Source organism: Lepisosteus oculatus, chromosome 3, assembly GCF_040954835.1.
Source record: "Lepisosteus oculatus isolate fLepOcu1 chromosome 3, fLepOcu1.hap2, whole genome shotgun sequence".
NCBI classification, from domain to species: domain Eukaryota; kingdom Metazoa; phylum Chordata; class Actinopteri; order Semionotiformes; family Lepisosteidae; genus Lepisosteus; species Lepisosteus oculatus.
The window spans coordinates 4811857-4824939 of NC_090698.1; the positions used below are offsets into that span (position 1 = coordinate 4811857).

The window sequence follows — 13083 nt, forward strand, 5'->3', positions numbered from 1 at the left end:
CTTCTCTCCCTGTCTGTGTGTCTCATGGAGAGCAGGCTGGGGTATGTGAAAAGACAAATTCCTAATGCAAGAAATTGTATATGGCCAATAAAGTACTCCTATCTTATGGGCCCGTTGAAGTGACCCAACTCGCAAAAACCAATTGAAACCACAAAAATCGCTGCATATTAAAGAATCAAAAACCTCAACCAGCTTCTCCTCCCCACACCCCTCCAGAAACAGCAGAAAATCTGTTCGCTTGGAGACATGGCTGGGCGCTTTCCATCCGACATTCAAACATCAATAGCAAAAGAAAAGCTTAAGATAGAAGTTTGTAAGAAGAAAGCACCAACTCGCCTTCCATAGAAAACATAAGGCAACTTCAGTGCAATTTCCCTGATACACACTTGTTATGTTGTCTAGTGTGCAAGCGACGCAGCTGTGAGCACTAAATGCTTTATGTGACGGGTGGGAATGTTAAGATATACTCAACCGCGCGCTGTTTTCCCCGTTGACAGAAACTTGTCCACTCCCGTTAGGGAGAAACCAAACAAACTGAAATCTCAAATGAAAAGGCAGACAAGCTTGTTTTTAGAGTAAACCTTACCTTGAAAAGTTCCTTTTGTTTAGACTTGCAAGCATGAAAGAATATTTCAGCATGATGCTATGAGGTCTTGTGGGAAAATGATTTGGGGGTCTTTATTAGCAAAACAACATCCATCAAGCTGCTAATAATTAGGCCGCAGAGAGCAAGCCAAATAAAACAATGACAGGATTAGGTTACAATAGCATATCATAGCCAGGCTCCGTGGAGAAGGGACATTGTCAAAACCCCCTGACAGAACCCATACTCAGATAACCTTATCTTGAACTCCAAAGGCTTCAGGAAGAACTGAAAATGAAAATGGGCCAGGGTGCAAAAACAACATATTGCCATAAGAGCACCAGTGCCATTTTAAAAGCATGGCCTGCACTCAAGACACAAACTGAACTGCTGAGGAACAAGAAGGGACTTTGCACTGAGCCTGCACTCTTGAACAGAGCACTGTTCAAGCTGAGCTGTTTCTGGATTTCAACTGGCCAAACTATGAGGAACTCCCATCACATAACCAGCTGGGACTCAGCAAGTAGGAACAGCTTGAGCATTCTGCATGGGATGAGAGTTAAAGGTTTGTAGGAGTGAAGTGCGAGTTCCACTGTAATTGCCCATGGGAAGATGGAAGCTACTTTGAATCCCCACCGAGTCAGTAGATTGGACTGGGACTCCCTAATATTCTGGCCTAATAGAATGGGCAGCATTTTTGGATGTAATCTGTTGCCCGCCTAAGTTGTTTGCATATTCTTTTATTTTCAGAAGGAAATATAACTAAACTCCTCACACTGCAATACCTGAGTTCAGTATCTGAACTGCAAAAAAGGGGCTCTGAATGAACATCCTGAAAGATTCTATGCTGGTTTAATTGCCACATGTTTTTGAATGTCTTCCTAATCCAATCAAAAAGATTTCAGCTGGGCACCTTTTCATACTCCTCACCACTAACAGATAGAGCATTTTTAAACATCTGTGTAATTCAATCCCACGGGATCTCAAAAGAACCGAGGAAACAGAGACCTAAGGAATGAGACTTTTCCAGGGCGGTGTAAGCCGTTATACGTCCGACGGAGCTGCGTAACGGATAACATTCAGGCCCTTGGCCCCAGCTTCAAAATTTGTTCCACATTGTTTTAGCACTCCAAATAGGGTTCAAGCAGATTTTCCAAACTGGATTAAGTGGAGACAACAACAACCAGAAAGAAATGATTTGATTTCTCCTTTAATTTACGATCCACGTCAGCTCCATCTAGCTTGGCACCCTGACGTTTTTACTGGCCGGACAAGGGGCAGCAAACGTAGCACTTTTGACCAAGTGCTCTGGAGATCGGAGCCCTAGAGTGTCATGCCCTCTGCAGCCAGAGGGCGCTCCTGCTCTGTCCTGTCCCTAGTTTCCTGTGCTTTGCTGTCCTTCTGGTGTCTCTCTCTCTGGGGCTATATATTTCCGGGTCACTTATTCTGCTTGGCTCAGCATTGACGTTCGGATGTCCTGAGACCAGCCTAGCACCAGGTCGCCCCACGTCCGCTGCCTGAGGGCATTGGTTTCTATTCGACTCCTGAACAGCTGAGCCCGGGCTAACCCCTGTCTCACCGCTACGCATAGGGTCTATTTGCGCTCTCCTGGCATTCCGCGGTTCGTCCCTTTTTCAGACATCCGTGACATAGACACCTGGCTAGCCTGGCTGTTCACCTGGTACTGTGGTCCGGTAGATGGTATACTCCCCCCGCTGGGTCTGGATGGCTTTCACCCTGCCTCCCTTGTCTCCCGACAGGGTGCCGGACAGCAGCTTGCCACGCTCGGCCTCCACGTGCTTGGACAAAAGCGCAGTCATCTTGTCAGCCTGGCCGCCGGCCCCCAGAGACTTCTTCAGCAGCACCAACTCGGCCTCCTTGAGCCTGCACGGGGAAAGACAACACAAGGCTAGCTCTAACCTGGTCGTTTCTGTATTTCTGGTCAGAGCCATGTTGTGTGTGCCTGTGGAAGGGGAGGGGGTAGTTGTGGTCAAATGTTCCTTATGACGTAGATGAAAGCTCTGGCTCACAGATGTGCTTGAACTGCACTGCTCAAGTGTAGAAATTGGCGGGCTGTGTTCTGTGAAACTCACGTGGAACTTAAGCTTCAGCAGTCACCAGCTCTCAGACAGTTCAGAAAAGAACAAGAACCTTAACTGGACTAATTACATGCTTTGTTTCCAGTTTTTGCTCAACTAATTCACGCCTCCTATGTTTTATGACTAGCTGTATTGTGCACTGTGCCAAGGCCTGCCTTACTCAAATGTTTCCTCCAAAATTGCAAAATTGTTAAAAGTGTTCGACAGTATTTCTGCACCCCTGGTATACATATGGTCTAAGTTTTAGTCTATCAGGCCCGACACAATCTATCTAGTTGTGCTTGTTATTGAGTTACAGATGCAGCATATATAGATCAGCACTGTTCAAACAAGGGATGCGATGAAGGTGACTGTCCTGGCTTCATTTTCATATCGCCAGCAGCTATATCACCCTGCAACTCACAGCTGGCAGCCTACTGGAGCTCAGCAGGTGTGAGCCTGGTCAGTACCTGGATGAGAGTCCTCCTGGGAGAGCTAAGGTTGCTGCTGGAAGAGGTGTTAGAGGGGGGCCAGCAGGGGGCGCTCACCCTGAGGTCTGTGTGGGTCCTAATACCTCAGTATGGTGACAGGGACACTATACTGTAAAAAGGCGCCGTCCTACAGATAAGATTTAAAACCAAAGTCCTGCCTCTCTGTGCTCATTAACAATCCCAGGGCGTTTCTCAAAAAGCACAGGGGTGTTACCCTGGTATCCTGGCCAAATTTCCCACCTGGGCTTTACCCATCATGGCCTCCTAATAATCCCCCTCTCTGAACTGGCTTCATCACTCTGCTCTCCTCCCACTGAGAGCTGGTGTGTGGGGAGAGTACTGGTGCACTATTGCTGCTGTTGCATCATCCAGGTGGGGGCTGCACACTGGTGGTGTTGGAGGGGATCCCCATTACCTGTAAAGCGCTTCGAGTGGAGTGTCCAGAAAAGCTCTATATAAGTGTAACGGATGATTATTCATTCATTTTACACTGCTACTCTAGGGCACACTTAAGCTCCAGAAACTTACCAGTGGTCACCATTCTGCTGTCTGTTACACACATGATCCGTGAATCTAACCTCCTGTAGGTGCTCCCCCAGCAATATTACCACTAAACTGTTCTGCAAACTGCAAAATTGTATTATCCCAAAGGGGTCGGCACGCTGACAAGAAAACTGGCCCAAGAATTCCTCCCTGAGTAACCGTTTCTCAAATAAAAGCTTGTTTTGTGTCTTCGCGTTTGCAAGGCAACCATGGGTCTGTTATCCGGAGAAAGGGAAGACAGGGAAGAGAGCCAGCACTGCTAGCAGTCTTGGGAATACTACGCGATGCAATCTGTAAATTGTGCCTAATTAAGCCTGAGGTCGTGTATTTATATTACATTCAGAAGAAATATGCTCAAGAGCCGTTTGACTCCTAAATTATTGGCAAAGCGTCTTACAAGGAAATGACTTCAGGTCTGAATTTTTTTAAGCAGTGTTTTGTTTCGGTCTCTATTTTTTTCCAGCTTTCCTCTCTTGAAATACAGCGGGATGACATTCCCCGGAGAAAGACTCTCGAAGAGCGGCAGCAGGGCCGATGCCGCAAACCTAGAGGCCGGCCGCCGAGTTGCGCAACACGGACCGCGTCCTTCCGGTGGCATTTTCATGCTCAGAGCTCCACGAAAAGGAGATCCACACAGCTGGAACAGAAACGGCAGGGATTCGCTTTGAACATTTTCCATCCTCCGATTGCAAATGCCAAAAGACGGGTCTCAATTTGAATTACGGGCATGCTGTCAATCGACTACTTCTTTTAATTGTTACTGTTAATAGCCAACAAAAAGAACATAAAAAAAGAGAAAAGTCAGTTTTCATAATCATCCTTACACTTATGCAGCGCCTTTTTGGACACTCCACTCGAAGCGCTTTACAGGTAATGGGGATCCCCTTACCAGTGTGCAGCCCCACCTGGATGATGCGACGGCAGCCATAGTGCACCAGTACTCTCCCCACACACCAGCTCTCAGTGGGGAGGAGAACAGAGTGATGGAGCCAGTTCAGGGATGGGGATTATTAGGAGGCCATGATTGGTAAAGGCCAGGGGGAAATTTGGCCAGGACACTGGGGTTACACTCCTACTCTTTTCGAGAAACGTCCTGGGATTTTTAATGACCACGAAGGGTCAGGATTTCGCATTTACGTGTCAATTAAAGGACTGCGCCATTTTTTACAGTATAGAGTCTTTATCACTATACTGGGGCATTAAGAATCACACAGATCATAGGATGAGCGCGCCCTACTGGTCCCACTAACACCCCTTCCAGCAGCAACCTGCCAGTTGCGAGCTGCAGGGTGATATAGTTGCAGGCACTTATGACAGGACTACAGCAAAAGCACCAAATTCAAGTATACAGAATAAACTAAAACTATTTTTTTAAATGTTGTTTGTGTTTTGGGAGCTTCCATGTGAAAAGCTCTGTGCAAATAAAACAAAGTATTATAATTATGCTGTATATTTTTTAATTTTTCAATAGCAGGTGGGGGAGGGCAAATATTTCTTTGGATGCAAATTTATACCTTCTTGACCATCACCTTCATAATCTCCAGGTTTGTTAAAATCTGCTAAATCAGCTTAATACTGCCTAATACTGATATCCAGCAGTGAAAGGAAAATGAGGTGTGCACCTTTCTCATCAATAGATTTATTTACTAAGCATGCTTTTCAAACAATGTGCAATTGGATTTTACATTGTGTGCTAGAAAAGAGTCTTCTTTTCTTGAAATAATTATCGAGATTGTTCCCAGACGAGGCCGGATGGTCACTGAGGATGTGACCCAAATAGAATTGAAGCCTCCGCTATCTATTAGCATAAAGTCTGCAGCAAATTTCAATTTTACTGCAAGTACGATCATCTGCAAAGCAAAATGAGTCATGTGGCGTAGCTTATGTCAGTATTCAGAAATGTGTTCTGTAGCTAGAACTGTTGGCGGTACAATTATCAGTTTCAGTGGACATCTGTACACTGTACAGTACTGGCACACATTGGAAAAAAGAGTTATATACTGTACTTAAATTAATGCAAGCGTGTTTCTTTAAGAAACTGTGTACAGTACAGTAATCATTCAGCAAGTAAGTGTTCTTTAATGATGAATGCAACTTAAACTTTGTTTTCTTTACTAGATGTGACCAAAGCAAAATGTTTTGAATAAAGAACAAAGACAGAATTCAGAATTTCTGCTGCCTGAATAAACTGTGTTAATGGCAGCACTTCCTCAATGTCACTAACAAGGGCATTATTATTGCTCCAGCGATGACAACACCGTTGCAAATAAAGAATAATTTTCTCTTTGCCAAATCTTAAAAGCCCTGCAAACAGCTTTTTTATAAATAATATAAATAAAAGTATGAAAAAGCTTTGCGATAATGTGTACAATCGAAGCTAGATAAGAGGTCAGTAAGTGACCCTCCTACATTCCTCAACTTCGCACAGCTAGATGGCTGGTGGGACCTTCTGCCTTTCTTCTGGAAATGTGAGGAAGCAACACTGAGAGTCAGAACCGCTGCTGTTGTAAGTCAGTGCACCACATCTCTCCAAAGCCACCCCAGCACGCAGCAGGAAGGTTTTTGCGGAAGGCGGACAGGAAACAAAAAACATCTCAGCCCTGGAGCTGATGTTCTTCATGCAGAAAGCAGCCGCTGCAAATACTGAAAGCATGCAAATATGTAAAACAAACACAATAAGGAAACATAGACACGGCTCTTTCAGACGTGGTCAATATACTTTCTAAAGATTAAAATAATTGCAAGTTCCAACATTCCTGCGTTTCGGAATACGTAACCCAATGCAAAACTAGGTTTTGTGAGCAGCTTTGGAAACAGCAGTGTTGGAGGGACGAAGACAGGTTGATCTGAGGTCCTGGACCTGCTTTGGCCCTGCTTATTCAATAGCCTATTGTAAGCGCTGTGTTTACAAAGGGCCGAGCCCTTCCTTCCTGTCAGGAGTGAACTTGCGGGAGGCGTGGCACCCAGATGGCGCTGCGATGACTGCGTGCCAGGGGCGTGCGCACTGCCTCGGTTGGAAAGCGTGCTTTATACTGGCACTGGCATACAGTACACTTCACCTGCGGTCAGACAGGCCAGTCGCCAAAGCCCAGTGCTCAAATACACAGTACAGAAACGAATTGGCTCAGGGCTCTCTCAGTGAGCGGGCTCTCTACTGTAGAAACATGAGAGGCAGGCCAGCTCCTTTAATATGAGCTATGAACTGATAAAAGACACCAGACAGAAAAACAGGCCCACAGTGGACCTGATTGAACAGGTTGTGATTATATCTCTTAAAGGGCTTTGGATGAAGTGTTGGATATGCTATATTTGTTGCCATATTACCAAAAAAAGACCTGAACAGCTTGGCAAGATGGTGTTCCATGCCATCATGAGACTACACCTGAGAGCATGTCTATTACACTGTATCCGGTTTCCTCATCTCAGTTTACTGTACGGAATGGAGATTAACACATAATGCCTGGCCTCTTTATTTCTCTTGAAAATATGTTATGAGAGCTCAGTGCAGCCTTCTAACCACCTTGTAAAACCAGAGCAGATAGTGTATGAAGCAGGGATAAGGCAGAAAGATGTTTATTCCAAAACCTGTCCTTGGATTCATGTGAATGTAAAATCCAAGACGTTTGTAACAGAGAAGAGCAATTCGGAGCTTTTTTTTTCCCACCGCTTTCTGTGAATGAGCAGCTCTTACAATAGTTGTAAAACAAAAATCTGGTTTTCTCATCAGGTCTTTTCATCAGGAAACCACAAGCGGCCCGAGTGAACTGGATCAAGGGGCCAAACACACAGCCTGTAAGCCAGCGCTCCATAATTCCTGGCAGGAACGTCGGCCGTGGTTTTGCATGCCCATATCAATATTGAGCGCTTCTCCCACTCTGATCCCATTACAACAAGAGCAAAAACCAACAGAATAATTCAAAGTCGCGCCTCATTAACAGATCAGAAAAAAACGGAATATGTGTCGTGATTCATGGACTTTTATTTCTATCAAAGCAATCTATTAACCACAGCTGTTCAACCTGAATCAAGAAAATCACATCTGGCAAGGTGGGGCAAATCATCCATTAACCTGTCAAAACTCAGGATTCATTCAGGTGCAAACCCTCCCCAGAGGAAATCGTGTTCATGCTTTTGGAGTGATCACTGGTTTCTGCAAGAGGCAACAGACAAGTCAGAAAGAGTGAAATGCTGCTAATCCTGTACATGAAGAAACATTAATTTTACAGGCTTTGCTGCAGTGACACGTCGGATTTTGCGCGGAGATGTTACTGTTTACTTTAGATCTACATTTATTTAGAGAACAGCGCCACCTGGTGACTGCATGTAGTATCGTCTTTTGCTCTCAAATTATTTGAGAACTACGGCGCAGCCCAGACTGGGGGATGGTGAACGTAAAACCCCTGTGTCAGTCAGGGAAGAAACCAGGAAGAAAGAGGACTGCAGTAAGCAGGAAAGCAAACAGTGCAAAATCAACTTTCTCAGAACCTGGAGGGCTAACCTCTCTTCTGAGTTTGCTTTTGCAAAGTCTTTTGTTCGAGCATTCCCAGGTGAACAAACTACACTCAGCTCATGTGAGACAACCGGAAAGTCAAGGCGCCCGGCCTGAGATCAGTGCACGATTGTTTTTGTTTAATCTTCTTAAGCATACCAATATTGATTGGCGAATGAACGCGAGAACAGGCTTGAAATCAAACACCCCAGGGAACCGGGCAAAGAAAAAAAAAACCACTGGCCATTCAGAGGATTGATGACCATTGCCACTTCTGAATGAATCCTTCGAGCAAGGCCTTTCTTCCCCTTTGTGGAGTCGTTCGGCTTTACCAGACTCTAGAATGAAAGAGTTGAGTGCGTAGGCCCGCCCACTAGGACTCCCCTCTTAGCTGGAACACTCCTTTCCAGATGCCGGGTGATAAACTGCGTGGGAAGGGGGTGGGAGTGCTCACGTGCATGGCAGTGAAGGTAAATAATATTATATATGGCAATACATGTTTATAGAACTGCCCATGGTCATAAAAAGACAGATGGTTGTGCGGAGTCTATGCAGACAGAAGCTTTATCGTCTAAAAGGATTGACTCCAGACCCTAGAAACAGTAATAAAATACCCCAAAGTAGTAGGGGCGCCTGGACCTGTTCTCACTCATTTCTACATAAACTGACTCCCTCATAGCCCAGGTATTCCTAACCCCAATCCTTCTCAAATGGAGTAGGGCATGAACTCTATCCGGAACCCAACTCCAAACCTTAACTTAAGCTAGACACGGGAGGTATACACATCTCAATCGGTCAAAACTGGAGTGAAACAGGACGGGCAGGACCAAGAGTAAGAATTAGAGAAACCACTGAGGGGGAGAACAACAGGTTACTCCAGCTCAGTTGTCACTAGGTATTTTTCCCAACACCGCAGTAAACAGGTAAGGAAACTTCAAGCACACTTGGATGGAGGGGATTCGTTCTCTTCATAATCTGAATATTTGTGAGCTCCCACATATTGCTACTTTGCAATATTTTGTATAATTCTGCCGAGGCTGAAAGGACAGGTGGATCTAGCATAAGTTCTTTCCAAACCACAACCGAATGTCTAGAAACGGGTGCTACAAACAATGATCTATATCAAGGACACTGTACTAACGGATGAATGTAATAGCCTGACAGAAAGATGGGGCTTGTCGCTCCTTCCCTTAAGACCTCCTTTAGAGGAAAAAAGAAAAAAACAGAAGCTATGTTTTATTCTGAGCTCAACTGGCATGTTTTTGAAATTAAAAGCCAAAGGGGGTCTACTCTGGTCCCAGTCCTGCAGGTTCTGTGGTCCATCCTTAAATCGTCAATTTCTTAGCACTGAGGAGAGTGCTACTTTGATCACGTGAAGCACATTGGTTTTGTCAAGACGTTTAGAGAATGTGTGAAATGTGTGAAATGGACACTAAGTTAGATCTCTAGGACCCTGCTTTTCCATTCCTGACTTAACTGAACCAATTCATTTCCCACATTGATAAAAAAAGTCAAGATTTTACAAATTGCTGATTTAAGGGTGATCTGCAGTATGAAAGCCTTCTGGACTGTGGCTGTCCAGGGAAAGATGTTGGTCACCTCTATCACCTGGGGATCAGCGATCATGGTTCCGTAACTGGACCAGACTTAAAGTGGCTTCTGATTGTCCCACAGACTGCAAGCCCCTGCTCCGCGTCAGCACGGCCGAAAGCTCCCAACTCTGGCGCTGACCAGCACCTGCAGACCACATGGGCACAGGATGGACAGCAGCATCAAAGCTGCAGCGGAAGGCCGGGCAGCGGTCAGCTGAGAGACGCCGTAAATCTCTGGGAACCAGAAATGGGTAGCATTCATCTGCAGAGCGGTCTTTAGACTCCCCTGAGTCCTTTCATCTTGAAGCCGCCAAAGACAGGTTTTTCTTAGCTGAGTTTCTTTTGTGTGGAACCGCCTCCCACTCCCAATCCTCATCAGGCTCCAAAGCAGCTCTGTTTTCCTCTCATTCCTCAGGTTTAATCCAGGTTTTGATTCTGGTTCTTGCGCCTTCTCCACCTCAATTTCAAGAAAACCTCACAGCATGTAATGAAATTAAATGGCGCTCTCCCGGGAATTTATCAAATTCTCGTTTTAGGATTTTTTGATCCTATGCAGATGGAAAAAAGCAACTATCATCAGGACTGTGCAAGCGTAAGAAGACTGTTATGGCAACGTCACTTCCCAGGATTCCAAGTAGTGCTCAGACTCATTGAGGTGAGGGCACAGCAAGTAGGTCTGACGCCTGTCTGGAGTGTGTGGGTTGGGTGCCTGCAGGTGTCCAACATGCCAGGTCACATCCAGAGTCTAACCACAAACACTACAACCGGAACCACCGCAAATCTTCGGACTTCAGACACAAAGAATATTATCAGCATAAGCCTGGCCGTACAGTGTGCCCAGATTGCATGACCACATAGAATTACACCAGCAAGACGAACACTGCCATGAAACGATTACGCAGTGAGGAGCTCAGCTAGTCGGCACAGTACGAATAAAGCATTGTAATAATTCTCAATAGCTACCTTGTAGATGTTTTCAAGTAAAATATTGAGTTACATTCCTGTGTTGTCTGTCATGTTTTGTATATTAATTACGTACTCAAAAAATAAAACATCAGACCACACTGATTCATTTCCTTCAGTTAGGATAAAATCTCCAGTATAGAGCCTGACTGAATTATCAAGCTTAATAATTCTTCATTATTTCATTCTTAAGCAAACTAAATAATATCATTAACTGTGAGCAGGGTTTGGTCTGCCCTGCTTGGGTGCTAGGAATGGTGCCTGGCGTCCAATATGACATCCAGCCTGCTCATTTTAATTTGGTGAGACTCTGCAATAAGACAGCTGAGCGGGACTCACGTTAGAGGCTGCCAGTGCACCACGCGCTGTTTCCTGGAGCTCTGGGATGGCTTGCTGGATTTGGGCTGGGCGCCTGTGCTGGCCTGCTCGGCGATGGGAGAAGAGGTCACGCTGGGGATTCTGGGAAGGGTAGTGGCGGAGGCCCCGTCTGCTGCTGGAGTCGGGGTTCTCTGATGGTCGCGGGGATGTTCACACCTGGGGCCCTCGAACCCGGCTCTACAAAGGCACACCTGGGGGCGCTTGCAGATCCCACCATTGGCGCAGCGGGGGGAACACCGAGCTACATGGGAAAGAAATCAGAGAGGGTAACTGACCAGAAAAACGAAAGACATTTGCAAAAAACACATGTGAACAATCCATTTAAAGCTCTCTAAAAAGAGGGTTCTACTTTACTCTACTAAACATTGTAAGAGTAGGAGTGCCAGAAGGCAAAGAACTGCAGTTTTGAAACACACAGAAAAGCATGTTTTTAATCTGGTATCAAGTTCCCTCATAATCTTCTCTTTTCAAGACTATAAATCCATCTAGTTGCTTTTCTCAGGACTATTCCAGCGCAGCAGTATCTTCTTTGAAGAGTGGTTAACAAACTTGGACACAATATTCTAAACGAGGCCTTACTAGTGCAATAGACAACTTTAACGTCCAATTTAGTACTTGAGCACTTGTATTTTAAGCCACTGTTTTAAGGTGGCGTGGGAACTGGAGTGGTATTCCTGCCATGTCTTAAAGAGTAGGAAGTTATATCACTCTGCAAGTCACAGCTGGCAGGCTACTGGAGCTCAGCAGGTGTGAGCCTGGTCAGTACCTGGATGAGAGTCCTCCTGGGAAAGCTGAGGCTGCTTCTGGAAGAGGTGTTAGAGAGACTGGTAGGAGGCGCTCACCCTGTGGTCAGTGTTGTATCTAATGCCCCAGTATAGTGATGGGGACACTATACTACAAAAAAGGCACTGTCCTTCACATGAGACACAAAACTGAAGTCCTGACTTGTCATTATCTTGACCCTTGATCAATCATAGCCTCCTAATAATCCCCATCTCTGAACGGGCTCCATCACTGTTCTCCTCCAACTGAGAGCTGGTGTGTGGGGAGAGTACTGGCGCACTATGGCTGCTGTCACATCCCCCAGGTGGGGCTGCACACTGGTGTTGGTGGAGGAGAGTCCCCATTACCTGTAAAGCGCTATGAGTGAAGTGTCCAGAAAAGCGCTATACAAGAGTATTTTATAGGAATTCTCTGCCAAGCCACTCAATCATGGGTGAGAAACTCTCAAGACACAGGAATGGAACATCATGTGTGTCCCAGTCTGGGATACAACAACACAGTAGGTTCCCGCACACTTCCACTTCAGTTTTCCAAGGACTTTTCCAGCCTCGCTCTTGCCCGCATGAATTCCGTGTCTTTGTGCGCTTGTGGAGTGCCAGGAGGTCAATGCCAACAGCCCAGTTGGCGCAGACAACAGTGCGTTACCCACACCAGAGGATTACCATCAATCTTTGGACCCCCCGGGGTGAATATAAACAGCGGCGATTCAAAACTATGCCTTTTGATGCAGGACCCTCCCCAGCCCTTCTGTAAAGATGCTTGCTTGCACGAGTTTATGACCTTCCCCTTCAGGAAGAAAGCTCCAGGCACGGTACATTTGCATGGCTTTGCACGGGCCTTTATACTAAAGACGCAGATGAAATGCTTCCTCGCAATCCCTTCTTTCTTTCGGAAAAAAAAGATTTAACCCCAAGTGTAAGCTCGTGTTGATTCACTGATTTTTTTTAACCTGGCAGTGTTTATGTTGAACTAAAATCCACATTGAGGGAAATTAATATTTACAAATACGAGGCCCAGGAAACAGAACTTCATCCCAAAATAAAACATAGAAGAATAATATGATTGTCTTGCATTTATTTAAATATATCTACATTGATATCAACCCAGATACCCAACTTAACTGAACTGCGTATAACACATACGGTAAGCATTTAATACAAGTTAAAGTTTTTTTCCATGCTGA

The 13083-nt window shown here is 45.4% G+C and overlaps 1 protein-coding gene across 5 annotated transcripts in view; it reads right to left on the reverse strand.

Annotated features, from left to right (window-relative positions):
* Positions 1-13083, reverse strand: part of LOC102693071 (latent-transforming growth factor beta-binding protein 4) — a 94032-nt gene that overhangs the window by 63180 nt on the left and 17769 nt on the right. For all 5 annotated transcript variants that reach the window (XM_069186346.1, XM_069186344.1, XM_069186343.1 and 2 more), the window contains exons 3-4: positions 11079-11358; positions 2262-2467 (exon numbers count right to left, since the gene is read on the reverse strand). In XM_069186346.1, coding sequence (XP_069042447.1) covers positions 2262-2467; positions 11079-11358 — 486 coding nt within the window. The remainder of the gene's footprint in view (positions 1-2261; positions 2468-11078; positions 11359-13083) is intronic.